The sequence below is a fragment of the Chroicocephalus ridibundus genome, chromosome Z, assembly GCF_963924245.1.
Source record: "Chroicocephalus ridibundus chromosome Z, bChrRid1.1, whole genome shotgun sequence".
In the NCBI taxonomy this organism is placed as follows: Eukaryota; Metazoa; Chordata; class Aves; order Charadriiformes; family Laridae; genus Chroicocephalus; species Chroicocephalus ridibundus.
This window is the reverse complement of record NC_086316.1, coordinates 58,586,435-58,611,845: the sequence shown is the minus strand read 5'-3', so window position 1 is coordinate 58,611,845 and position 25,411 is coordinate 58,586,435. Positions and strand designations below refer to the sequence as shown.

The following is a 25,411-nucleotide window of genomic DNA, read 5'->3' as shown; positions in this document are numbered from 1 at the left end:
ATTTTGCCCTTTTGAGAGGAGTAGAGTGAAATTTGTAGCAGTTTTTAATTTTCTTAGAGTTTAGTTCTGTAACTTCAGTTCTCCCAACAGTTCTGCTTCCTATATGCCTGCTGTAAAGAGTACCATATTTTGCCCGGGGAGTAGTATTTTTAAACCAAAATAACATTACAGAAATAGCCATTTTCTGTGGCGCTCTATGGCAAACCAATTTAGAAAACAGGATAGCTGTGATGAGCTTTGGGTAGCCCACATAACAGCTGGAGTCTCCTGTGGGCAGATGCCTTTGTACCCAAAGATGTAATAATACCCAAGATGTAAATATACCCCAGCCAGAAGCGTGTACTGTGACCACACTGTCTCCTGTTAGAACCAGCTGCAGTCTCCTAGCCAGCCAAAAGGCCTTAGGCACACATTGCTATGGGAGCGCAGCATCAATAAGGAATTCAGATGCTTTATTAAGAAATTCCCCTGCATTGACCACTGTACTTGTGTATATGGGAACAAAAGCATCCGCACTAGCACTGCAAAAAACTCTGAAAAACCTTTCTTCTCTGAACCACGGTAACATCTATCTTTCTGATTCCTGATTTCTTAATCATTAGATGGTAGTCGAAAACTCCCAGTGGGCTGGAGTTAGTGGAGATTGACAGACAGGTGTAACATATAGATGCAGGTAAAAGCAGGCAAACTCATGTGCTGGTATCACAATAACTCTTGTAACAGCTACGCAAAGATTTTAAGGTGGATGCATCACCTCTTCTCTATGAGGCAGAAAAGTTTTCTTAACAGCCTTGTGCCCAATGACTGAAGTATAGACAAAGGCTTAACACCAACAAGGATTTCAGCTCAAAATCTGGAAGACTATAATGGCCAAAATTTCTGAAGCAAGTGTATAGATTCACTGCCTGTTGCAACATCCAAAGAAATAAAAGCAGTTATTTCACATTTAAGAAGTATTGCTGATGTTGGGGACTGAAGTCATTACCTGAAGCAGTCTCTACAGTCCCTGGCATATGGTAGCCCAAAGCACTAAAAAGGGCCATCTAGATATTGCCATACTGCAATAATGATGATAATAATGATGATAGTAATGATATTCTGCTGTACTAAAGTCAAAGCTTTGAGATTTCCTTTGTTCTTTTCCTCATAACAAGACCAGACAACAATGCGAATTGAGATGGAAGCCTATTCTCAGGCATTAACATGAACACAAAATAAAAGCAAATGCTGGAACTAAACCAGCATTGTACATATCAAAAATACATTTTAAGATTCTTATCGGGGTAAGTAAAAAGTTATAGCTGAGATCTAGTCCAACCCTTGCAAAAATCTCTGAATTAATGTTCTGTTGGTTTAAGCATGGATAGTTTCAGGCTCAACATGACCCTTTTACAGTCTGGTCGGCCTGTTGTTATATTGATCCACAGAATCGTAACTATGGCTTAAGCATCTCAAATACCTGTACAGAGACTTTAAAGTATTTCTACTGTACACACACAGAACAGAAAAAAAATAATATAGTGCATAAATGAAGGTTAGCATTCAAAACAGAAAGAGATATGAGTATCTAGTGTGATTTCAGTAACTTAAGGATACATACCTAGCTACCAGGATGCTAATGAGAACTTAGTATTCTACAAAGGGACCATGCATCAAAAATCAGTAAGCCCCTCTAACTGTATGTAAACATTCCCACCAAGCGTCATCCTAAAGCATTTTCCAAGGCAAGCTGCTGCGGCTCACAGCATTCTACCAGCCAGGACAGACATGGACATCAAGAAAAGGCAAATGGTTTTACAAACACATGGAAGCAGACAGCTGCTATTTGACAAGAAACTGAAGCAAATAAATCAGGAATGGGTCATTTCTTAGGCTCTTGAAAATGAGAGAGCTTTGGTTTGCTAGAACAGAAAAGGCAAAAGGTAATCTGAATAAATGGAAGATTTTTAGTTTAATTTATCTAGTAACTTACAATAAGTGATACTGGCATAAATTAAGCACCAGTGAGTCTGCAGCTCGGGATGCATCCAGACTGCTTAGAAAACACATGTAGTGTTTTTCTTGTTACAAGAGGCTTGTGAGTATGTGGGCTTTCATGACACTAAGAGGCAAAGAGGATGGCTAACAATAAGGAGATACTGATCGTATTCAAAGATGAATGAAGAAAATGTAATTGCATGGTAAATTATATTACAGTATCTACTCCATATTTAGCCCATATCTACGGGAACAGTATTTTCAGACTATACATACGGCAACTACAGAAGAGAGTTTATAAATAACAACCTTACAACTGCTACTTAATTTATCTACAAAGTGACACTAACTATCGTGAAGACTGTCAACTTTGTTGTCAACTGCCTTGAAAAGAGTTACAAAACCTATCTCCACAAAACCCTAGAGATAGATTTTCTAACCTATTTGTATACCTCTAACACAAAACCTCTGTGAGGGAGAAAGTGGCAGGATGTTTTGCTGAGGTCAAAACAATAAAATAATTTACACTTCCCTCAATAGAGGGAAAAAAAAAAGCTTTACTGTTTGGATTCTTAAACAAACAAGGCAAATACAAAATCCAACTACTATTACTAGGAAGGAAAACATAATATTATGTCATACCCTGAAAAAGAGTCCCCAGCAAGTATATCAATGAACTGGAAAATCCTGCAGAGCTAAAAAGGTAAACAAACCAAGAAGCCAACAAATCAACTAAAACCTGCTTTACGTTTGCGTTTGCTTTTGGTAACTGTCTCCTTTCTAGCTTAAGCGAGGTATGCGTAACAGAAAGAAACATTATCCCACCCAAGCATATATTTTTATTAACTACATTTAAACTTCAACAACTGCAAACACTCAGACACTCAAAAAAAAAAAAAATCTGCCCTTCCCCCCACCCTGAGGAATCAGTTTACACACACGCATGCACACGTATAAACATTAACATATCTGTTTCAAGCAAAAGCTTTTAAAAAAACTAAGTAAATCTGTACTTGTAGTTACAAATACAATAACAAACCATATTCTTGTTTTTGATAAAAACAAAAGTTTGTCTCTTTGAGTGTAAATCATGCATGAAAGGAGGACATTTTTTTTTTTTAAACTGCATATGCTTCACATGCTGCTTCAAATGGCAAAGCTTTGCGTGCCTGGCTCAGTGCCAGTTGACAGCTCAGCTGGATATCAATGCACATTCTGACCCCCCTTGCAGCGTGTCACTTCTGAATTGTTTCCGCAGTAGAAAGTTTATTCAACCTCTCTCTCAAATTCAGTGGACCGACCATCATTCTGCTATTTAATCATAGCAGAACAGGTTATTTTTCTGACAGCACTAAAGCCAGACAGCAGTTCCTAATGAACAGCTTGATACAAGTGGAATTTCGACTGTTTTAGCCTCAATTAATTCTGCTGTCAAAACAAATGACTGCTTTTAGTGTTTAGATGTTAAGCTGCATCACAAAGGTCAATTTTGTATGTACACAAACATATAAGCAATCTTTTTCTTGCTATCATCTGATCCTGTGACATGTTTGTCAAAAAAATTTCAAGCTTGCAAATTTAAAAGACAGGAAGTCAAAATGTATTTTCTCAACATTACTGTTTCTAACACTAACTTCTTGTTTTTATTGCCTGTCCAAAAAAGAGAAGTGATTTTATAAAAAGATAAGGAGAATTTTATTTCTCCCTGGAAAAGGACTTCTTATTGTAGCTTTAAAAAAAGAAGAAACAAAACCAAATTCAAGCAAAGCCTATTTATTAAAATGCAAACTGAAGATGAATGGCTGTCACCATCTTTGAGGTAAATAACATATTTGTGATACATTTATCACAAATTATATACTTATTACCAGTCTGCTGCAAGCAAACAGTTCATGGACTGGGTCAGCTCTACTTTGCCAAAAAGAGGAGAAGGGACAGAGAATACAACCGGTCTGTTAATAAGCCAATCTGTGGGAAAATATTGAAATAATACCGGTAAAACTGTAGCCTTTAATCTAATTCTAGAAATACAAGGTTCTACCACAACAATCACTGTACTTCTGACTTCTCTTTGTTAAATCCTCAGGATTACATATCAGTCTAGCTGATATATAGCCTCTAGAGATGTTAAAGACTTGACTGAATCCTCCTTTTTAAAAAAACTGATGTTGAAAAAAATGGTTCTAGGTATTCCTTTTGAAAAAGAAAGGAAGACTTGATAGGGGCAGCATAAATAACTCCAATTATCAGTAGCAACATATGTAGCATTTCCAAGGAAAGTCTCTTTTTAGAGAAAAAAATTAACATTCAACAAAGCACCTGCTAAAAAGCAATCAGTTCTAACCCTGATTCTGTTACTAGGCTTCCAGCCCTGCACTCAGTTCACCGGATCAAAGGAAACATTATTCAGGCTCTTCTGGTACTGTCGGTACAAGCTCTGTGAATACAGCAAGCACACTACTCTCAAGGGGCAGCACTTCCATGTGGCTTGCAGAGTGAAAACAAAGCAGAAAAGGATCATAACCTGAGTAGCTCTAAAATAACTACTATCAAATAAGATGTTTATCAGCAGCAAGGAGAGAGAAGATTTTTTTTACTCTAAACTAAAAAGGTGGCAAATGTCAGTTACAAAGAAAATATTTTTCATTGTTCAGATAACACAGTAAGTTTCAACAAGAGACATTAAACGCATACCTAAGCCAAGGTTTCAAGTTAGAGATCCAACTAGCCTGCAACACCTGAATATGACAACACCGGAAATTTCAGCCACAATTTATGAAAGCATGAGGTCTCTGAGCAGCAAAATTAATGTCAGCTAAGACACCAATCTGCAAAACACTACATTCCCCAAGTCCCATTCTCCACACCATTCCCAGTCCCTTTTCTCATCCTTTTCTACTCTTCCCCTGCTTTACACTCAGCTTCCCCCGATATTTCCTTTCTGGTTGCATAAACAACAGGATGCGGCTGGTTTTGAACCATCCACAAGCTAAGTGGCTGTCGAACATGCATGCATATGTACGAACACACACTCAGCTGTCTGCTGGCTCTCCAAATGAGTAACTTACGTCATTACAACTGCCTTTCCCTTACACGGCATGACTAGTTTGGGTCCTTCTTCTCTACCAAACTCCTCATTTTTATAAAGTCTTTGGAACTTCTACTTTCCCATCCAATTGGGTTGAAAGTCTTCTGAAAGCTATATGGGTATGTAGGGAAAAATATTAAGGAGCAGCAGAACTGCATAAGTCTAGTCTGTAAATATAATTAGCTGTAACAAATGGCTCTGGCTGACTGCATGGTGCATGACTCACCTGCTGAAGGCAGACCATGCAAATGTACAGTGGTGAAAGAAAGGCACAGACACATTGAAGTAGTTTTCTTCTTAAAGAAGAGTCAGCTAAGATTTTGGAACACTAGACAATGTAAATATGTTACATTATAGCACTCATCTTTAAAGACTGCTTCAAAGAATCGTGTCTTTATTAACAGTCACACACTGTTGCCCTAAACCAAGACGGTATGGTTTCTTACTGAAGTTCTGAACTTAAAACCCATTAAATTGTCAGAGGTTAAGATGTTTAACAGGACCTCTTTCCTAAGAAGAAAAAGGAAGATAATACAATTTATAATAACCAGAATTTTTCAGACAGAAAAAATCCTCTCCATAGGAACGTTTTCATGCTTTGTAGTGCTTTGAAAGTGTTTTCCTATTTACTTGTACAGAAGATTAATTTTGTGGGAAAGGAAGAAAAGTATACGTGCTTAATCCCCTCTCCATCCCAACTGTAAAATGGGAAGTATTAATTAGCATATGACAGTTTCCACACATGCGGCGTCAATAAGCAAAGGAAGTCAATGTGAAATTCTTCCTAGAGTGCTTTTTCTGCAGCTTATGGCAAGTACAAGACACTTCTTTGTGGGGGAAGAAAGTCCAAACCACAGGAATAACGTTGAGAGACATATTATTGATTATCACAAAATCTCCCTTCCCCACATTTATGCCCAAAGAGCTACTTGGAGACCAAGACAGTACAGGTTTGGCTTTGAAATATGTCTCAGCATTTAAAGACACAAAATATGCATACTATTATCCAATGTTATCCATAATAGCATCCAAGTCAGTGGTTGCAAAGAGGACAAATGCACGTGATAAGACCTTGATTTTCCACTCCTGTCTGTTCTTCTTGAACCAGGCTAGCAAATAGAACCACACAATCTCCTCTGAAGGATTGTATCAGCTGCGTCAGTCAAACAGAGAGGGACTCTCTGAAACTAAATTCCCAAGGCTTAGGAAGAAGTTTAATGATAGTAACAGCATTTCTTATACTGTTTTTCTAGATTTTTCTACTGTTTCTAGTTTTTCTTTCCCCTGAAAAGGGCAACCAACAGAGAAAACTCTTCAAAACAAATTCATTTCAACACTAAATAAAGAATTTAAATTACAAACACTATTAACAGAAGACAGGAATTTGAAATTTTATTGTTATGGCTAAACCTGGGCTTAGGTCTGGGCAGCTAGCTCAATTAGCTACTGCTTTGACATTTTCCTTTTTCCTACCCTCATACTATTCAGGCAACAGGTCAAGGGGTACTCCACTGTACCTTACGTTGCCAAAATGCTGACAAATCAATATCCATCACATAAAATGGAATTACTGACACAGAAAGCCACCCAGGTGATCTGTAACAATTAAGACAACAATAAAAAGATAACGAAGACAAAGCAGAAAAGATCCCGCACTTCCTGAGAACAACCACGGACACACAAGGTCAAATACAAGTCAAGTGAGAATTCATTTTTAAATGTCAGAATAAATATTTGTGTTCTAGAAAGAGTATGACATAGAGACCTAGTTGAACAGAGAGTCAATTCAATGCAGAAGTTGTCCAATGGTAGTTTGTTCTGATATAATGTACTATCATATCGCTGTATTATTGTTAATGAAATTCTGAGCTAATTAGAAGCGAGACCCTGTGCAACACAACTTAGTGACCACTAATGCTAGAGAGACATATTATATGCACAGTTTAGGACTTATTTCATTTTCATTAGAAAGGCAGAATATCAGACAAGATAGGTGGTTTTGAGTTTGTTTTTAAGTCCAGCTTTACCTTCCTGTGTTTGTTTCCCTAGTTTAAAACCACCTTTTTAGTCAAAAAGCTTGTGTCACAAGACTTGAGCCACTGCTCTTCTCTAATGTTGCAGGCTACTAAGAATGAACTACATGTACAGATGGTTATAAATAGGTTTCCAAATCTTTCCAGATTTCAAAGAGTTTCATTTTTTGTAAGCTTTATCTCCTGATAGAAAAAAAATAAAAGAGAGAAAAGAATACACTTCTTCCTTATAATTTTGCTAAGTACACTTCCCGTGAAAATTTCATGTTTGAAAGATCAGTTAGCTAATGGCTAGTTAATTCTGCCCAAAGAATGTTTCCTATTTTAAAGGAAAAATAAATTAACCCCCACAAACATTTTCCTCAATATTAATTCCATATAAGGTTATGGTATTTTATGTAACTAAAGTACAGGTCTTAATTTACTTTATTAGCATAAAACATGTCTCAGTATGTTACTTCTATTCTCAGGTGTTTAAAAGCTCTTCAACAATTTTTGTTACTAGCATAGTAGCACGTATCCTGCATACTACTGCATTTTCTTGTGACTATCACCTAATTAATATCTTTTTCCTACTTAAGTTACTGAAATGGACATTGCTTTGCTCCCATAGCCCTGAAAAATTACTCGCTTGAGGCTGCAACTGCTTTTGTTTGTTTGTCTGTAGCAAGAAAATTCAAGAGGACCCAACAGTACTTCAACTTACTGAGTGTCCAAGATCATTCAAAAATCCAGCTTTTGCCCTGTTTTATCTACAGATGTTGTCTAAAGTATTTTCATCAATGCCACTAGTCTTCCACTTGCATTAAGAGACTTTGGAAAAAACTTGTACAGTTATAACTCTCCAGAACATTAAAAAGAAATAAATCACAATCCAAAACAAGTTTGCAACTTAGGTATATGTAACTATTAAAAATCTATGCTGGCAGATGAGACTTCATAAAATTCACGTCAGCTTTGGCAGGTTTGTTGTTTAGGAAGGGACCCAAATTTTGCAGGCAAAATAAAACAGATATCTAGGACAGGAATTAAGACACATTTGTAAGTACAGCTCTTGACCTTGCAGCTCCTCATCAAAAACAGCTCTACAGCACAGGACCCTTAAATACTTTTTTACCTGCCTCAAGCCCAGCTTCTCATAAAAATCCTCAAAGATAGCCACACTTAATTTCTTCCACTGAAATATAGCAATGATCTGCCTTCCTTTACAAAGAATACTTTTATGAATTCTTTGGATACTGTCCGTGTTGATAAACTAAACTCATTCCTCAGTCTCTGTTTAGAATTATGTGTGGGCACAGGCTTTGAGAAACTGTGACACTTCAGGCTATTTATGCACCTTATCACAAATGTTGGCAGCATTAAAATATTCACAATATTTACTGAAAATATAAAGAAAATCATTTATAAGAACATAAAATAAATACTTGCTTTGTTACACTTCCTTGTGCAAAAGAAGCTCAAAGATGTCATGCAGAGCTGTTCGAAAACTAGCATTAACCATTTTCAGTGTTTATTTCCAACTACTTTGTTGCTGTTCAGTGTCCTGGCAAAGCATTTTTATAAATGCTATAAAGTATTATGTTATCAAACAAACCCACAGAAAAAAATAAATGCCACACCCAGCACTGTTTCAAGTCCTTTTCTCAAAGCAAAGTTCATTATTCAAGTACATAAAAAGCTAGTAGCTTAATCAAAGCAAGCTTCAATACTCCACGGACCTTGTTTTTCCTCTCAATCTCTGGGAAAGGACTAACTTGTTTCTAAAACTTCTTAGGAGTAATACAGTTATTCTTAACTCTTTTTTTCCCTACTTTATCCTGTTCATCTTGTACATTTCTTCGTTAGATAGATAACAGGTAGTTTAACATAACACTAACTAAATATGAATATTAATATAGAGGGAGCACAACTGCGCATTTACAGTGTTTGCACTAGCTTCCCAGTTGTACTACAGCTCTCTTTAATGCTCTTGCATTCACTTTGGAAAAAACACATAAGCAGTATGCTCCACAGACATTTAGGACTAAAATGTGCACATAAGCAATTAGAAAAGACCTGATAGCATGTCACAAATTCACACCAAACTTTGCACTAACCCCCCCATCACCACCAACAGACAGCTACATAAAACATTAATCAAATAATCAAGAACTCAACTGAGTTCACTGAATCAGAGATCAGTTGAGTTAAAGCCCAGGTAAATTTTTTTTTTAACGTTTACTGAATCAAAGCTTTAATGCTTTATGATTCTGGTAACAGGCAATGCTGGCAGCATTAACGAACTTGTAAGGAATACAAATTAAATTGGTTTTCTTGCCATCCAAATAGTAAACATTATGGTTTATCAACAGTTTTGCAGTCTACAAAAAGTCCATACTGCTTTCAGCCATGCCAAAACACACCACTATTTTTTAATACTTTAAAATACAAAATGTGTTAGCTCTCCAGAAAGAGAGCTCCCTCAGACTAGACAAGGATCACTAGCACACTGACAAGAATGTCAGGATATTTTTTTCTGATATGCGTTACCTTGTGAGGCAGTGGAGATCTTGACATTATAGTTGTCCCAAGTCACTGATAGATTTCTCAACTCTAGACTACTTTATAGCCTCCCCAGAAAGAATTTCAAAACAATAAAAAAAAAAAATTCTGAATTAATGTCTCCATTTGACATCCATGACCTCAAACCCTCCCATGACTGGAGTTACTAGGAGCCTTGAGACAATTTTTTCTGCATGGACAAATAAAGCAAAATAGGTTTCAGCAGCCCCAAAAAGCAACAGACCAAACATTTTTTTAACCATCATTACTGACCAATTACTGACCAAATTGCCAGTTTCTGGATTTAGCAGTGGGAGGAAACAGAGTAGGAATTTTACATCTGTCCTTTTCTAAATTTTGCTGTCTGTGGAAATGCCATTTGATTAAAAGGACTTACACTATTATTCCTAATATCTAAAAGGACAAGGGGAACAATCTCCTATAAGTGCAAGAGCCAATCAACAGCAACCATGGATAATAAACATTGTAAAGTACTTTTGTTATCATTTAATCCAAAGAGCTGATGGATTGCAGGCACTAATTTTTACCATGTTTTAAAAAATGCAAACTACTTCTAGCCCCTACATAAAGTTCAAATTTATTGAATGGATAATGAAAGGAAAAAAGAAGTATTTTTAAGGGCTTGTGTTTTCCACAGCCCAAATTGTAGATGCCTTTACTGGTACACTTAGAAGATAACTTGCATGTTGTCTCTCTTTGCCTGATCTTCTCTGCCTACTTGTGTGTTGGAGCAGTAAATAATATTCTGGCTTATTCAGATTGTGAAAGATGGATCAAACTAGCACAAAAACAATGAATTTTTTTTATCGTTAAAAGATGACCCAGCACCTCTCTCACACTGAATAATGGCACAGCACATGTAATAATTGCCATCTGCCTATCATTGTTTTATTGGAGGGCTAAGGAGCCAGCAAAGATTACAGATTTCCAATTTTGTCTGTATTACAATAAAAAAAATTGATTTCGTCTTTATCACTTTTTTAAGAAAAAAATGCAAAAATAAGAGGAATAATTTAATAAATTAGTAACAGCCACTAACAATGACACCAGAACAAATTAACGAAAACAAATCATCTAGATTGGACAATGCAGCACAGCTGAGTCTTCTCATTTCACCTTCAAGCTACCTTCCAGGTAAACTGTGTAGTAGTGGGACAAACACACACAGTTAATTCCCCACATATAAAAAGAGAGAACAGTAATTCAGTAGCTAAAAATTAAAAAAACTTTCATGACCAACTACAGCTATATAGGCATTCACTAACCTCTTCAAACACATTAGATATTATCCCAACAATTTCAGACATAAGATCTAGGAAGAATGTGACATTGTACTACCTAGCAGTTTCTGTTTCACGTGACATCAACTTTTCATACTAGAACAAAGCAATTTTTTAATAAATTATTAGAAGATTAAGTAAATAAAGCTAGAACTCACTGATATGTTGGACAGTCATTTATCTGCAATAGCCATCATCTCCATTATTGACTTAACATATACTTTGGGTAGAAGAAAAACAGACATTTTCTGCCATATGATAAATGAATTTTACAAAGAACAGGGAGCAAGAGCTCACAACAGAAAAATGATTCATCAGAAGTGGCCAACAAGTTTTGAAGTACGCTGCCATGTGAGTGACAAAAGCACCTTCCAACCAATGGTATCAAACCTGCTATTAGACCTAACAGCAGGAACATATGATAGAATCAGAGAATAGTTTGGGTTGGAAGGGATCTTTAAAGGTCATCTAATTCCAACTGCCCTGCATCTTCAACCAGATCACGTTGCTTAGAGCGCCGTCCAACCTGACCTTGAATGTTTCCAGGGATGGGGCATCCACAACTTCCCTGGGCAACCTGCTCCAGTGCCTCACACCCTCATTGTAAAAATTTTTTTCCTTATGGCTAGTCTGAATCTACCCTCTTTTAGTTTAAAACCATTACTCCTTGTCCTATCACAACAGGCTGTAAATTTCTTGTCCCCATCTCTCTTATAAGCCCCCTTTAAACATTGAAAGGCTGCTATAAGGTCTCCCTGGAGCCTTCTCTTCTCCAGGCCTAACAACCCCAACTCTCTAAGCCTGTCCTCATAGGAGAGGTGTTCCATTCCTCTGATCAACTTTATGGTTCTCCTCTGGACCCACTCCAACAGGTCCATGTCCTTCTTATGTCGGGGGGCCCAGACCTGGACACAGTACTCCAGGTGGGGTCTCACCAGAGCCAAGTACAGGGGCAGAATCACCTCCCTTGACCTGCTGGCCATGCTGCTTTTGATGCAGCCCAGGATGAGGTTGGCTTTCTGGGCTGCAAGCACACGTTCTTGGCTCATGTCCAGTTTTTTGTCCACCAATATCCCCAAGTCCTTCTCCTCAGGGATGCTCTCAATCCCTTCATCCCCCAGCCTGGATTGACACTGGGGGTTGCCTCGACCCATGTGAAGAACCTTGCACTTGGCCTTGTTGAACCTCATGAGGACCACATGGGTCCCCTTCTAGAGCTTGTTCAGGTCCTTCTGAATGTTAGAAATGGTTCAGACAACACATTAAATTCTGACCTGAAGCCTTTCTGGTTATTGCAGGTCCTGCCTGTTTTTCAGTGTTTTACAGTAAGTGATGGGGTTTTTTTCAGTTAAAATTGAAAGACTAGCAATTGGATGTACACAGCTATTTTTTTACACTTAATGGACTTGAGAAAACAAGTAATTAATACACCTTCTTCAAATACTGTATTACTAAAAATTACAAACTAAAACTAAACTAAAAGTAAAAAAATATTTAACGTAAATTCAGTAAGAACTAGGTAATAAAGCTGACTAGATAAGTTATTTAGGAGGCAGTTAAAAAAGAGCCATTGCAAAGAAGTCCATAAATGAAATCAAAAGCCTCACAAAGCATTATGGCTTGATAGAAACATTATTTGTACTAGAGAAATTATTAAACTCTAGAAGCCCCTGTACATTATGACTCCTGGTGACAGAAATTAGCCACCAGAGGGAGCCCACATAACCGGATACAAAGAACATTGCTCTACAATGAGAAATTTCAGATACGCATACAAGAGTTTAATAGATAGATACAAGCCTGTATCTAGAAAACTTTACTGTAAATTGTTTATAATCCACTTACCAGAACAGCCCTCCTCAGTACTTGATTTCAGATTCATTCTTAATTTTACAGATATAAATAAAGGCAAGAAAAACCTACTATGAAGAACTATAGCTAGAATATACTGAAATAAACTAAAATACTTTGTTATGCATTATCTTTTTAGTTTATTTTTTATCAAAATTCAGTATTTCAGAAAGCAGTCCACCATCTAACTTAGTACACTAGCCCACAAATAATATGGAAGGGAGAATACCTACATAGTCCTGGGGAATTTTAAAGTATTTTCTTCAAACAGATTTAGGCCTGGGATCTTAAGCAACAATGACATCCATAAGGCATTTTTGTACGTTTGGTTTTTATGTCAACTCAGCATCATTTTTATATTGAATATTTAAATTTATCTGAGGAGCCATCTCCTTTTCCAGCCTAATTAATAAATACATCACACACAGAAAGACTTCCAACATTTGCTCTGTGAGTTAAAATACCTTTCTATTAAGAACAGTTCTCAAATGCAGAGAAGTATTTTTAAATCAAGAAAATGCAGTCCTTACCATGCTAGATGTTTCCATTTCATTCTTACAAGCCTGATACCTCACTTTGCCTTTCAAATTTTTATAATTGTCAAAGATGTATGATTCTAAGTTAATAAAATGAAAATAACAGAAGCAGTAACCACAATTAATATCAGTAGCGGTCAGTGTTACTAGTCTTTGACACCTCACAACTTCTTGCAAATTTGTATTCTTTTACTGCTGAATTTACCAGTGCTTTCCCTCTGCACCATGACTGCTTTACAAAGTTGGTATCAAGACAATAACTACCACTGTAAAAGAAAATTCAAGGTGCATACATTTTCACGCTAAGCACGCTATCTTTCCTCAGAATGCTTTGCTATTAAAAGAGTTGAAGAAATGAAATGTGCTATGGCAAAAGCAAAAAAAATTTGACCCCAGAGTACACAAATGGGATTTGAAGAACTCTGTAAAGCAGCAGACAAGTACAGAGTGTGTGTAACTTCTCCCACTAAATTAAAAGTGTTACTTTTCTTAGGATTACTATGCCGTCTAGCAAAAAAACCACACGCGTAACATGGATGACTTGAAGTATGCAGTGCTCTAAAATACATTAGCAAGAGTCTTTGTAACCCAGGGAGTCAGGATCCTAAATGCAAGATGGAGATGCCTAGCCACAACATCTCAGTATAGCTAGTCAAAGAGGTCTGAACACTGAATTTTCACCTATGTCAGACCAAATGAATTTCAACCCCTGAAGTTCATACTTTTTATTCCTTAATCCTTACTGAAAAATTGCAAAATACACAGAAAACATTTGAAAATTGTTCCGTATACAATCCTACATCAGCCCACTCAGATATCCGCATTAGTGAATCACAGAAAGAATATGGAACAATGTTATGTTAAAAACACCTCACAGAGGCATTGTAATCATATTTACCAATTTAATATTAATTCTCAAGATCTACTCTGTTATGTACATCCATGCTCTGAAAAAAATCCTTTGTGCTTCTATACTAGAAGACAGAGATGCTGGTCAGAATTCTCAATGCTGAAGAAAACAGAAAACAGTAGTACTGAATTCCTGTATTCACACACCTAGTGACTGTGTATTTATGCCCAAATATTAAAGTGAACTCTTTATTTTTCCTGTAATGCTAGATACACAGTACTGTGAGGTTGTCTTTTTACACCAGTCCAGGAAAGTCTTATACACCACACCCAACAAGCAGTACTTTCAGAAAGTACTACTCAATTGGCTGCTTAGTAAAGAAACGACCTAGATACAATCTATTAAAATGGATAATTTTGCAAGCTAACCAAATAAACTGCTGCAACTTTTCCGACAGTTCAATAAGCAGCTTTACAGACATCTGTTCTGAATATATCCGTAAATTTATATTAAATGAAGTTGTGAAATATAATTTATGCAGAAACACATACCAGACAACACATAGTTTGTGCAAGGAACTTCATTTTCTTGACAACCTTGACTGATGTACCATGGAACAGTATAGTTTAAAATCTTCCCTTAAGGTCTACATAGAGGAACTCAGAGCTACAAATTACCACGCTTTATGAACAGAAATACTACATGTATATAATAAATTATGTGTTATCAATGTCTATGAATCATTTAATATCAAAGCTAATGAACTCTGAGAATTTGAAACTGTAAGTACATTAAAATCTTAACATATTAACAATCAGGAGTTTGATCTTTTACTAGGAGTGGATATCTACTGTTTTAAAATTAACATTTCCTACTCTGTTATTTTTAATCTCTTACCAGGTCTTTCCTTGCCAGTTCCTTTTGACTCAGCAAATTTCTGTATTAAACTCTCAACTGTAGTATTTGTCATGTTATTAATAAACTCCTCGTGCACCTTCAAAAAAATCACACCACACACAAAATGAAATTACAAACCAGTAATTGAAAGAATGTATTTAACTTTAAGAAGTGGTTTTCTCTGGAGTTAAGGTTGAAAATACTACCCTCTAAAATATATTACAGGGGTTGCAGAAAACAACAGGCATTTTATCAAGGAAATCCCGTCTTTGCTTTAGTCTTTGCAACTGTGTGTACAATACAAATACAAATTAGGAATGACAGAATACAGCTTGATGATGGGTCTACGTTTTACTTCAATTTCTTCCATCTAAATGACTTGTGTATGTATCATTTTCTGAGTATTTCAGCAACATGTGCCACTACAATGTCAGGACGACAAGCAGTCTCTTAAGCCAGCACCAGTTAAGGGTGTGAACTGTTACTACTGTATTATCACAGCTCCCACCTGCTTGAGTAAAAGCATTACTGTTGTAATGTTTTTGGTCTGACAAAGGAACAGCCACATGTTGTTAAGTTTTTTCCAACAAGGCAGCGTGCATTTGCTTTAGAAATAAACAGCAGGACCCTTACGTCCATTAGCAGAAAGCCTGAAAACTGCAGAAAATAGTGACTTTAAGTGTATGCAAATAAAACTACACCTCCAAACACCTAAAAATTAAGAAATACTTACAAGGATTATTAATTAAACAAACTTACATCTAAAGAAAAGATCCTATAAAAGCTTCTGTTACTGAAGATCTTTTGCTCATAAAACCCACAGCATATGAAAAATTTGGAAACTTTTCAGAGTGATATAATTTCAAGTTTTAGGCAAAGAAAAACACAAGTATCCCGATTATGTGTGAAATGAGGGCTAATTTAGTATCTAGGGAATAGAACTTTGAAATACACTAAAAGTTCTTCAATTTGTCAAAATAATTTGTTTTCTGTGAGGACAAAATTTATTTAGACTTACTTGGTAAATTTTGCAATAGTGAATTTAAACATGCAACACGAAGCCATAAAAATTTCAGCTTATGTTGAATTTACCATCATTTGAAATATATGATCTTGTAATAACCACAAACACAGTAGAAAATGTTCAATTAAATAGTTAGGGAAATTATGTAGCATAATCCAAACAAACAAATGATAATATAAAAATTACCTCTCCTATTTGTAAGTGAATTTCTTTTATGGTATTTGACAACGATTCTATAATTTCTTTCATACGAAGAAGGTGTGTTTCTTCAATATCTTGAAATTTCTGTAAACCAATACAAGCAATTAATCATAATGAAAATATTTCTTAAAATACTAAATGTGAAATTTCAATAATTAAATACACAAAATGGAATAAAATTCGGAAATATTTTGACCATGGTAATTACAATGTTCAAGGAAGGTGCAGAATTCACAGAGTTATTAAATAATGTACTTTAAAAATATATCCTTTTAGAACCATTACCCAATTTTTTCACATACTATTTAAACTTTTATCTGTCTTGTTTTTTCAAAAAATCTGACCTCTTTCTACCAGAAGAAAATAGGATTAGAGCGTGTTTTAAACAAATCTCTTTTCTCAATTACTGAAGAGTCTCGTTTTTTCATTCAAACCCAGAAATCTCATTTCTGGATCTGTTTTGCACTTCCTTATTAGCACCCTCTCCTCCTGCTCACAATATACACATGCTTTCTCTTTTCCTAGCTAAATCTATATATATCCATTGCTTCTTTATATATGATTCGTTTGTTTGATTTTTAAACTCACTATATATAATCTTTGCAGTTTGCTCCATTTTACCCAGACATCCAGCTGACAGCCATTTTAAAATCACTTGCAATGTTTCCAATGACCCCTTCCTAGCCAAAGATCAGAACTAAAAAAGTCGTCATTCTCCCCAACACTCAACCATAATTGTCTTGAAATCTTTTTTTACTCCTGCTCTTTCCTAGTTCTCTTCCTATTTCTGTAACTGCCCTTTCAAGTGCGTCCAAACTTTGGAGCACCACTTAATCCTCTCTCCAATTTGCACAGGCTTCTCTGAAGACCATCTCTTCACATTTCACACCTCTTGCTACTCTGATTCACAAAAAAACTACATATAAACAAGTCAAATATCTCTAACTTCTAAATTCTTGATCTTTCTTTTGCCATACTTACATACCTTTCTAGCCATCAACCAAGCAGATTAAAATTATTTTACCAGTCTCCTTTAAACACTTCTCTATAATGAATATGAAAACAGTTGGCCCTTCAGAGAATTTTTTGTCTCTTATGTCACTGGAAAGCATACCCCTCCCCTAATTGTTTCCTTATTTCTTGTTTATTGTTTTATACTTAAGATTTAACATCTTTGAAGTAGAGCCATCTTGGCCTTCTGCAGTACGTAATATAAAGAGGCTCTGATCAAAGAATAAAGCTCGGTACAATAATACAACCACATAATTCACATCACAGACATAATCATTAACTAAATGGTTTACATTCACTTTTGAAAGATCAGACCATTAAAAAAGATGTAATGAAATGAATCTGTAATGCTAATGACCAACAAATGCAAGCCACTTCTTAGTGTTTTAAGCTACAATACAAATAAAAATCATCATCAACAGAACCTTTACCTGTCCAACTCAGTATACACAGTTTAAGTAAGCATGACTGCTTTTTATAAACATGTATGTTTTCCTGTAAGTTTTAGAATGTTTTTAAAAAATGAACTATTACTCATCCTTGAACTTTATTTATACATAGACTGCTCAACAGCAAAATCATCCAAACTCAATCCTGCACAGTTCTAGATAAGACAAAGACTTTTAAAGAATAATTTAGCACTTTCAGCTATTTTATCCTTTCCAATAATTTACTGCAATACGTGATTTTAAAATCTTTTTCTATTTAAAAAAAAAAAAAAAAAGCTTCTACCAAGGTGGAATATCTGGCAAATAAGATATCATGTCTCCTTAGCAACAACATAGCAATTGCATAATACAACTATAGCTTTACTCAGAAAAATCTTTCAACATGAGGAATTTCTGTCAAATCCAATTTCTAAACAACAGTGAACTATATTTTCCTGCTTCTGTAATCACAATAAACATTCCATGTTTATCACAGCAAAAACCGTAACTTGCAATTCAAGATTAGGAAGATGATATGTTTCAAAATTCAACCTCTGAAAATCACATACCATAAGTCACTTCACTTTGATAACTGCAGGTAAGACAGGAAATGATGAAAGAGGAAAAATACGTAAAATTTACACAAGAAGATCGGTGGAGTTTAACTAAGAAAAGAGGACAGCTAAAAGTGAGGACATTACTATATGAATACCTAGAATAATGACATAGTAATTCAAGATGTTTGTCCTCAGAAAAACAGTATGTGATAGATTGAAGTTAAGTCAACTTATTTTGCACTGAAAAAGCTGAGAATGCTCACACTCTTCATTGATTTTGTTTTCAGAACTAGTGTATTTCAAGTAAAATGCACTCTGAATAATTGTGGGTGTGCTTCAACAGAAGTGGGTTTCCACATAGTCATGGGTGTTGTTATTTTTCCTGTTGCATCATCTTTAAAGTAGCTCCCCTGCAACCAAACTCTAGATGCAGCTATACCATTATACTCAAAACACATTCTTTAGATAAGACTTACGCTGGCAGAATGGCAATTTTCATTTCCAATGTGAACAGGTGTGGAATGTTTCCAGGTGTCCATTATCACTTTAAGTGAAGATTTAAATTTTAAGTAAAAGAGTTGCTGCAGTTAAGGAACTAAAGGCAAGTGTGGTTTGTGGTGAGAGGTAACTTTGTAGCCTTTTTGTATGGGGGAAAAAACCCAACCCAACAAGATCCTAGCTGTCCGTCCCCTGCCCACCTCCCCCTGAAAAAACACCAAAACACCAAAAAAGCATGGTGAGGTTTTCCCAGCTGTAACATCTGATATAGTAAAAAGATTTTTTCTCTCTCTCTACATCTCAGCCTGCTTTAAATATGTAATACCTATCTAATAACACACATAAGAAAGCTGAACAAAGAGCACCTTCATATTCTGTCCCTTGATAAAAAATAATCTGTTACTTGTCTCATTCTTTTGTTGTAGTGGATTATTCAAATGGATTTTTTTTAATTTTTTTTTAGTACATAATGAAAAGCCCAGCTAGTTTGCTTGATGAAATGCCTCTACATTTTCCTTCACTAATTCACCACCAGTAAAATACAATTCAAATATTCTTCATGTATATCTTCTGTCAGTTCTAAACGAGAACTATTTTCCATTACTCACAGCTTTCTTGCTCACAGGGGACAAGTTTACAGGGCAATTTAGCTTACTGAAGTCATATTTGTTAAATTTTGTCTTATTGTTTCAGAGAGCAATAAATAACTGCGATCAACTGTCTTGTTCTTGTAAGGTAAGGACAGCAGACAGCTTTTGTGAGACTAAATAAAGATTTAAAGCAACCTGACTGAACTTGCTCTGCAGTGGATCAGAAGCGTTCACTGGAACTATTTTGGTGGGGGTTCAGTAACTTCCAGACCAAGGCAGATAACAAACAGGGCAGGACCTTCCTGATCCAGAAGAGCCACACTTGTACATGACTCAGTAAAATGAATGAAGCAGTTTAGTACTTTTTTCTGGTATTTCTTCATTTCTTTGTACCAAAAGGTGGGGTCAGCAGCAAAAGTCAGGGTGCATTACGTTTTATACAAACCTGACAATGATGGAGTTACTGGAGGCTCACTGAGCAAATACAACAGTTACATTAACAGGAACACTATAAAAAGTTACCATTTTGGGTAGCAGCAGTATGTGTTCACATGTCAGTTTGATTCCACCTGCTCTTATTTCTGGAAACTCTCCAGGAGGAATGTTACACTTCAATGATTCTTTTGTTGCTATTATAGTATACTTGTTTCCAAGAATTGTTTCAAGATACATATTAGTTAAGTTTAAAAAGGTTACCTAGTCTCAAAATTCTCAAGTGATTGTGATCACAGATGCAAATTCCAATCCTTATCCCAGCCAAATTGCCTAGGAATAGCTAATACGCAAATATTTTAAGTTACAGTGAGAGCCACACAACGCTAAGGCGACAGATGTAAATGTGTAAACTGGACACGTTAAATCAGCTTAAAGATGCCATTCTCTGCCCTGGGTACCACATTGCCTCTGACGTCGTGCCAGCACAAATGCTTGTGTGATCTAGTGCAGGTCTCTTCTGGGTTAAAGCCAACCTTCCTTCATACATTAGTTTTAGCTGGATTAGTTCTACAAGGTAGTTCCTTGCAAAAATACTTGACAAAGGAAGACGCATCGAAATACGACAATTGCTGCTTTTGACAGCAATACTAACTTAAAACATATATTGAAACCATAGCTTCACACATCAGAGATGAGAGAGAAGTACAACAGGCCTTATGGTCTTCACCATGGCACCCATGAATTTTCTTTTTGAACCTGTATTCTTAATAAGGCCTTTTTATACCACTGAGTATCTGCAATCATCACTGTTTTACACTCCACAATAAAAAAACAAAAACTCACAGAACAGTTAAAAGCCAAAGATCTTTTAAAAGAATAAAAAAAAATAATGTACGTAATCAAATGTAACTCAAACTGAAAAACAAAAAAAAAAAGCGTGGGGAGTACAGATCCTTCAACCACAACCGAGTCAGGTTACTGCACAAAAAGATGACTTCTGCAAACTCTTCAAGGAAAGGTTGTCAAGACTCCTAATGTAACAGTCGTGTTAAAAGCAGAATTTTGCAAGCAGCATGCCTGAGCACTTCTTTGTTGCAAATGTTTGGAATAGGGGGTGGGAGGGAAGAGTGCTGGTATGTGATATGTGTGGTATCTTTTCTCTAACAGCTGTGTTGAGTATCTATTCAGAGATGAACTAGATCAAATTCTAATGAAGTTCTCAAAGTAGGAATGCAGTTTAAAGTTTGGGCCAGGGCAGCTTTTTACATGTCAGCCTACACAACCTGCATGCTGTGAAATCTTAATTTCCAAGAAGGTAAGGAAAACCTTAACACCCTCCCACTTCTATCTTAAAAATACAAGTACAACTGAATCTCCCTAATAATTCCATCTATGCATAAAAATTAATATTTGAACGTAATGAAAAGGGCAAAAAAATTTCAACCAAAAAGAAAATTCTCATCTTATAAAAGCTTTACTAAACCAAGAAACATAGAAAATAAATACGCCAACCACTCCTCAACTAACTATTAAAAGCAGAAATGACAAAGTTTGCTCTCTGAAATCAGCAGCAGTGGAAAAAAGTTTGCTATCAACAGATTTGAGGAAGAAACTTTAAAATGTAACAAGAAGCAGCACATGCAATGATACAGAGAACTTGGTATCCACTGGAATACAGATTGACAGTCTTTAAAAAACCCCAGTAACTTGAACAGATGTAAGATCTTTTCTCAACCTCAGGTAAACCCTGTGAGGATACTTTAACAAGCTGTAACTAAAGAGTTGATGGTATGATAATGAAGAAAAATGATGGATCCCAATACTAAAACTCGTACGAATGAGTACTGGCTGTCCAGCAATTCACAGGATTCCCCACATTATCACAATGCATCTACAATACTTCCAGAAGTTCACTTTGGTTTCTTCCTAAAAATTTCTCCAAAAAGTCTTTCTAGAGTGCTAGTGCTCAACTGTGTCATTGAAGGACAGTACTTTCACAACACACATGTTCAGTGTTTGCTCTTCAAACATGTTACTTCTGATGTGATTGTTCATACCAGTTTCCAAAGGAGATCATTCTGTCTCAAACCGATTTTTCAAAAGCTTTGATTTCAGATGTCTTCAGAGATGAAACAGCATATATTAACCTATTTTCAAGGTAACTCATTTAATATAACACTTACCTGTGCAGTTTCTGTCATTTTCTGTTCAAAATCAGATTTAAATGCAGCATATTTCTCCACGTATAGTTTATAAGTATCTGTAGCTTTTTTTGATTTAACTGCTGCCTGTAGGTCAGTACAAAAAAGTGTCAAATGTCACACATACGATCTGATCCAAGGTTTTTAAAGTCACTATTAAAAGAATGCCTAGGATGATCTATAAAAAAAGGGGCATATCAAAACAGTGAAGCATCACAACAAAATTTCACCACCAAATAACTCTGATTCAAGCCATTAGAGATTTCTACTTAAGGCTATATATGTAAACCACATAAAAAAGTAACAAAGCAATTACTTCATTTACTCCCTTCCCCTTATCAGCATTGACAAGTTTATAAAATACTGATTTTGAAATCAAGTTTGTGTTGCTGAAGTTAACTAATTAGCTCTTGTCAAAGATCTAGATCTGCAAGAGAAAACAAGAAGAAAGCAGGGTTGGAATACAGAGCAAACAGTTATTTGTGCAATTCTGAAAGAGACCATGCTAAAAAAAAAGGCGTAGTCCTCTGTTAGAAATGAAGGAAGAAATTCAAAAGCACAGGTGTTACATCAATGGAAATTTTAAGACTAAGAACAATTTGAAAATGAAGTTAATGCAGAACATATTAATGGTCATACTTATGCAACTCAGTGTTGTTTATAATAGTCCTTTTTGGCTTTATGATTTATTGAATTTTTTTTCCTCATTATTTGTTGCTAATAAACCAAAATCATCTTTCTGGGAGTCTAATATTCTTAAAAGACAAAACAAAATACAGGAGAATCCCAATATTTCATGGAGAACAAAACTGAATTAAGTGATTGTTTGTGGTAAAGAAAAAGTTATTTTTAAAGTTTACAGCATGACACACATGTGATGGAGTTTTTCAAACCTTTACTATTCTTGCTATTTCTAAGTTAAAAGCCAATGAAAATAACAATCGTCTCAAACACCAGCTTTTTTTTCTAGCTGCTTTGTTCAACATGACTACTTTAGTTCATTGAAATTTCCCATCAGTTCTAACTCAAAAGTATTCCTGAATTGTTAATGACATCAGTAAAGACAGCTGTGTACTTACGACTTGTTCTAGTTCTGAATAGCTCTCCTTCCCTCCCTCAAACTAATTTCATCTGTCCCATAGTAAAACCAGAAACTATTTCTGACTTGCAATGACTTGTAAAGCTGACCACTACCTATAGCTTTCAAATGAATTAATACAAACATGCCCTCTGGGAAAAGACAGCTATATTCTGCAACTTCGAAGAGAAAAATAACTGAAACTCATGAATAACAGTACAGCATTAGCACTTGTTCACCTGGCGAAACATCAACCACGACTTCAAAGGAAGAGGAACGAAAGCTACAGTTCTATTTTTCCAATTACAAAGAAAGCTTAAGCAGACCTTAGTCATGTAGACTTCTAAATCCAGCATAATAGAGGCTGAAAATACAGTACGAAGAATACGGATCCATCAGGCATAAAAAGGAGAGCATGATGGGTTGCATCAAACCCATTGGTTACTTGTCCTGAATTTTACTTCACAATTCTCACTCTTCCACAGGGGAATTACTGAGAAGAAAACAGTCCTATGTTGTTTCCCAAATGCCATTTACTATGCTGAAAGTACAAGGTGCTCTATGAACACTTGCTTCTAAAAATAATTAAGACTGCTTTGCAATAAAATGATTCCAAAGTTAACCATTGAAAAGGAAGGAAATGCCAAGTTAAAAGATTTAAAAAATCAGGCTTTTTGTAAGGCATTATGTAACTGAAACCCATATGCATGGGATTTTGACAAAACCAAAACATTCCCTGTCTCTTGTAATCATATTTAATGATTAGCAGAATCTCAGTGTTATGTGCTGAAAAGCATCTACAAAAACCAACTACTCAGCAGGACAGAAAAAATGATAAAACACGTGAACACTATATGATTAACTAGTAATCTCTTCTGAAAACGGGATGTGTCTACTCTCAGGTGCAGCACTTGCTAGAACTTCAGCAGATTTAGAGTACGTGAAAGAATAAGGATCTATCAAGAATTTTTTGTCAAGTCACTATAAATAGAGAAGTTCACATGTCAGAGAACAACAGGAAATTATTACACAAGTTAACACTAACTTTCAGCTGCAATGAAAATTGCAAGGCCTTAGATACCTCCTCAGATTCTTCAATAAATCTAATCTCTGTCTTTGTAATAAGCTCTTAGCATATTGGTGCAGATCCCCTACTTTCTGATAAAGTAGTTATTCTGCGATTTTCATAAAAAAATATACTTTGAATAGACTGGCAGGAAAACATCTGCCAACCCACATACTTCTGATTTACGTCTAGAATCCAACGTTGACTGTCACTTGAGACAGAAGCTAGGAAAAAAAGCTAGATTTATATCAAAGATAAAACGATCAGAACATGGTCAACAGGATCACTTTTGTCATCAGTGAAAAGACAATAACCAACTCTATCTGGTCCATGAAGACAGCAGCATAAAACGCACTAAGATCATCCTAACAAGAACAGAGTCCTACACAGATTAGGTAATCAAAATGGAAACAGGCAGCGGTATCATGATTTAAAAAGAGAAGACATAGTTAGAGACAGGGAAACACGACGTCTTTCCTCTACTACTTAAGTTTTCTGAAAACAGGAAAAAGTTACAGTGATGCCAGCAGGTTGAGGGAAGTGATTCTTCCCCTCTACACAGCACTGTTGAGGCCACACCTGGACTGCTGTGTCCAGTTCTGGGTTGTCTATTGCAAGAGAGACAAGGACGTACTGGAGAGAGACCGGTGACTGGAGAGAGAAGGGTGACAAAGCTCATGAAGGGACTGGAGCATGTCTCCTATGAGGAAAGGCTGAGAGAGCTAGGAGAGCTCTGAGCTAGGTTCAGCCTGGAGAATGCTCAGGGAGAATCTCTTCAATAGATGTAAATACCTGAAGGGAGGGTACATAGAAGAGTCAGGCTCCTTCCAGTGGTGCCCAGTGACAGGACCAGAGGCAATGGGTACCAAGTGAAACACAGGAAGTTCCCTCTGAACATCAGGAAACACTTTTTTTTCTGTGACGGTAACTGAGCCCTGGCACAGGTTGCCCAAAGACGTTGTAGAACCTCCATCCTTGGAGATACTCAAAAGTTGTCTGGACATGGTCCTGGGCAACTGGCTCAAGGTGGTCCTGCCTAAGCAGCAGGGTTGGACAGGATGACCTCCAGAGGTGTCTTCCAACCTCAGCCATTTTGTGATTCTGTGAACAGCTCAAACTCCCCCATAATGCAAGAACAGTACAAAATACAACATCAAGATACTCATCCTTTGGGGTTTTGGTCCATGAAATTGGAACCTTTCAAATTAGCATTGAAAGTAACGCTAACTTGTTTTTCTTCTCAAT

General features: G+C 36.1%; 1 protein-coding gene across 3 annotated transcripts in view; it reads right to left on the bottom strand.

Moving 5' to 3' along the window:
* The window catches only part of FCHO2 (FCH and mu domain containing endocytic adaptor 2), a 94,064-nt gene that overhangs the window by 48,331 nt on the left and 20,322 nt on the right, over positions 1-25,411 (bottom strand). For 2 of the 3 annotated variants that reach the window (XM_063319405.1, XM_063319406.1), the window contains exons 6-8: positions 22,005-22,109; positions 16,288-16,386; positions 15,078-15,174 (exon numbers count right to left, since the gene is read on the bottom strand). In XM_063319405.1, the coding sequence (XP_063175475.1) occupies positions 15,078-15,174; positions 16,288-16,386; positions 22,005-22,109 (301 nt within the window). Of the gene's footprint in view, positions 1-15,077; positions 15,175-16,287; positions 16,387-22,004; positions 22,110-23,426; positions 23,545-25,411 lie in introns of those variants that run through there. The other variant, XM_063319407.1, reaches the window with a different exon arrangement.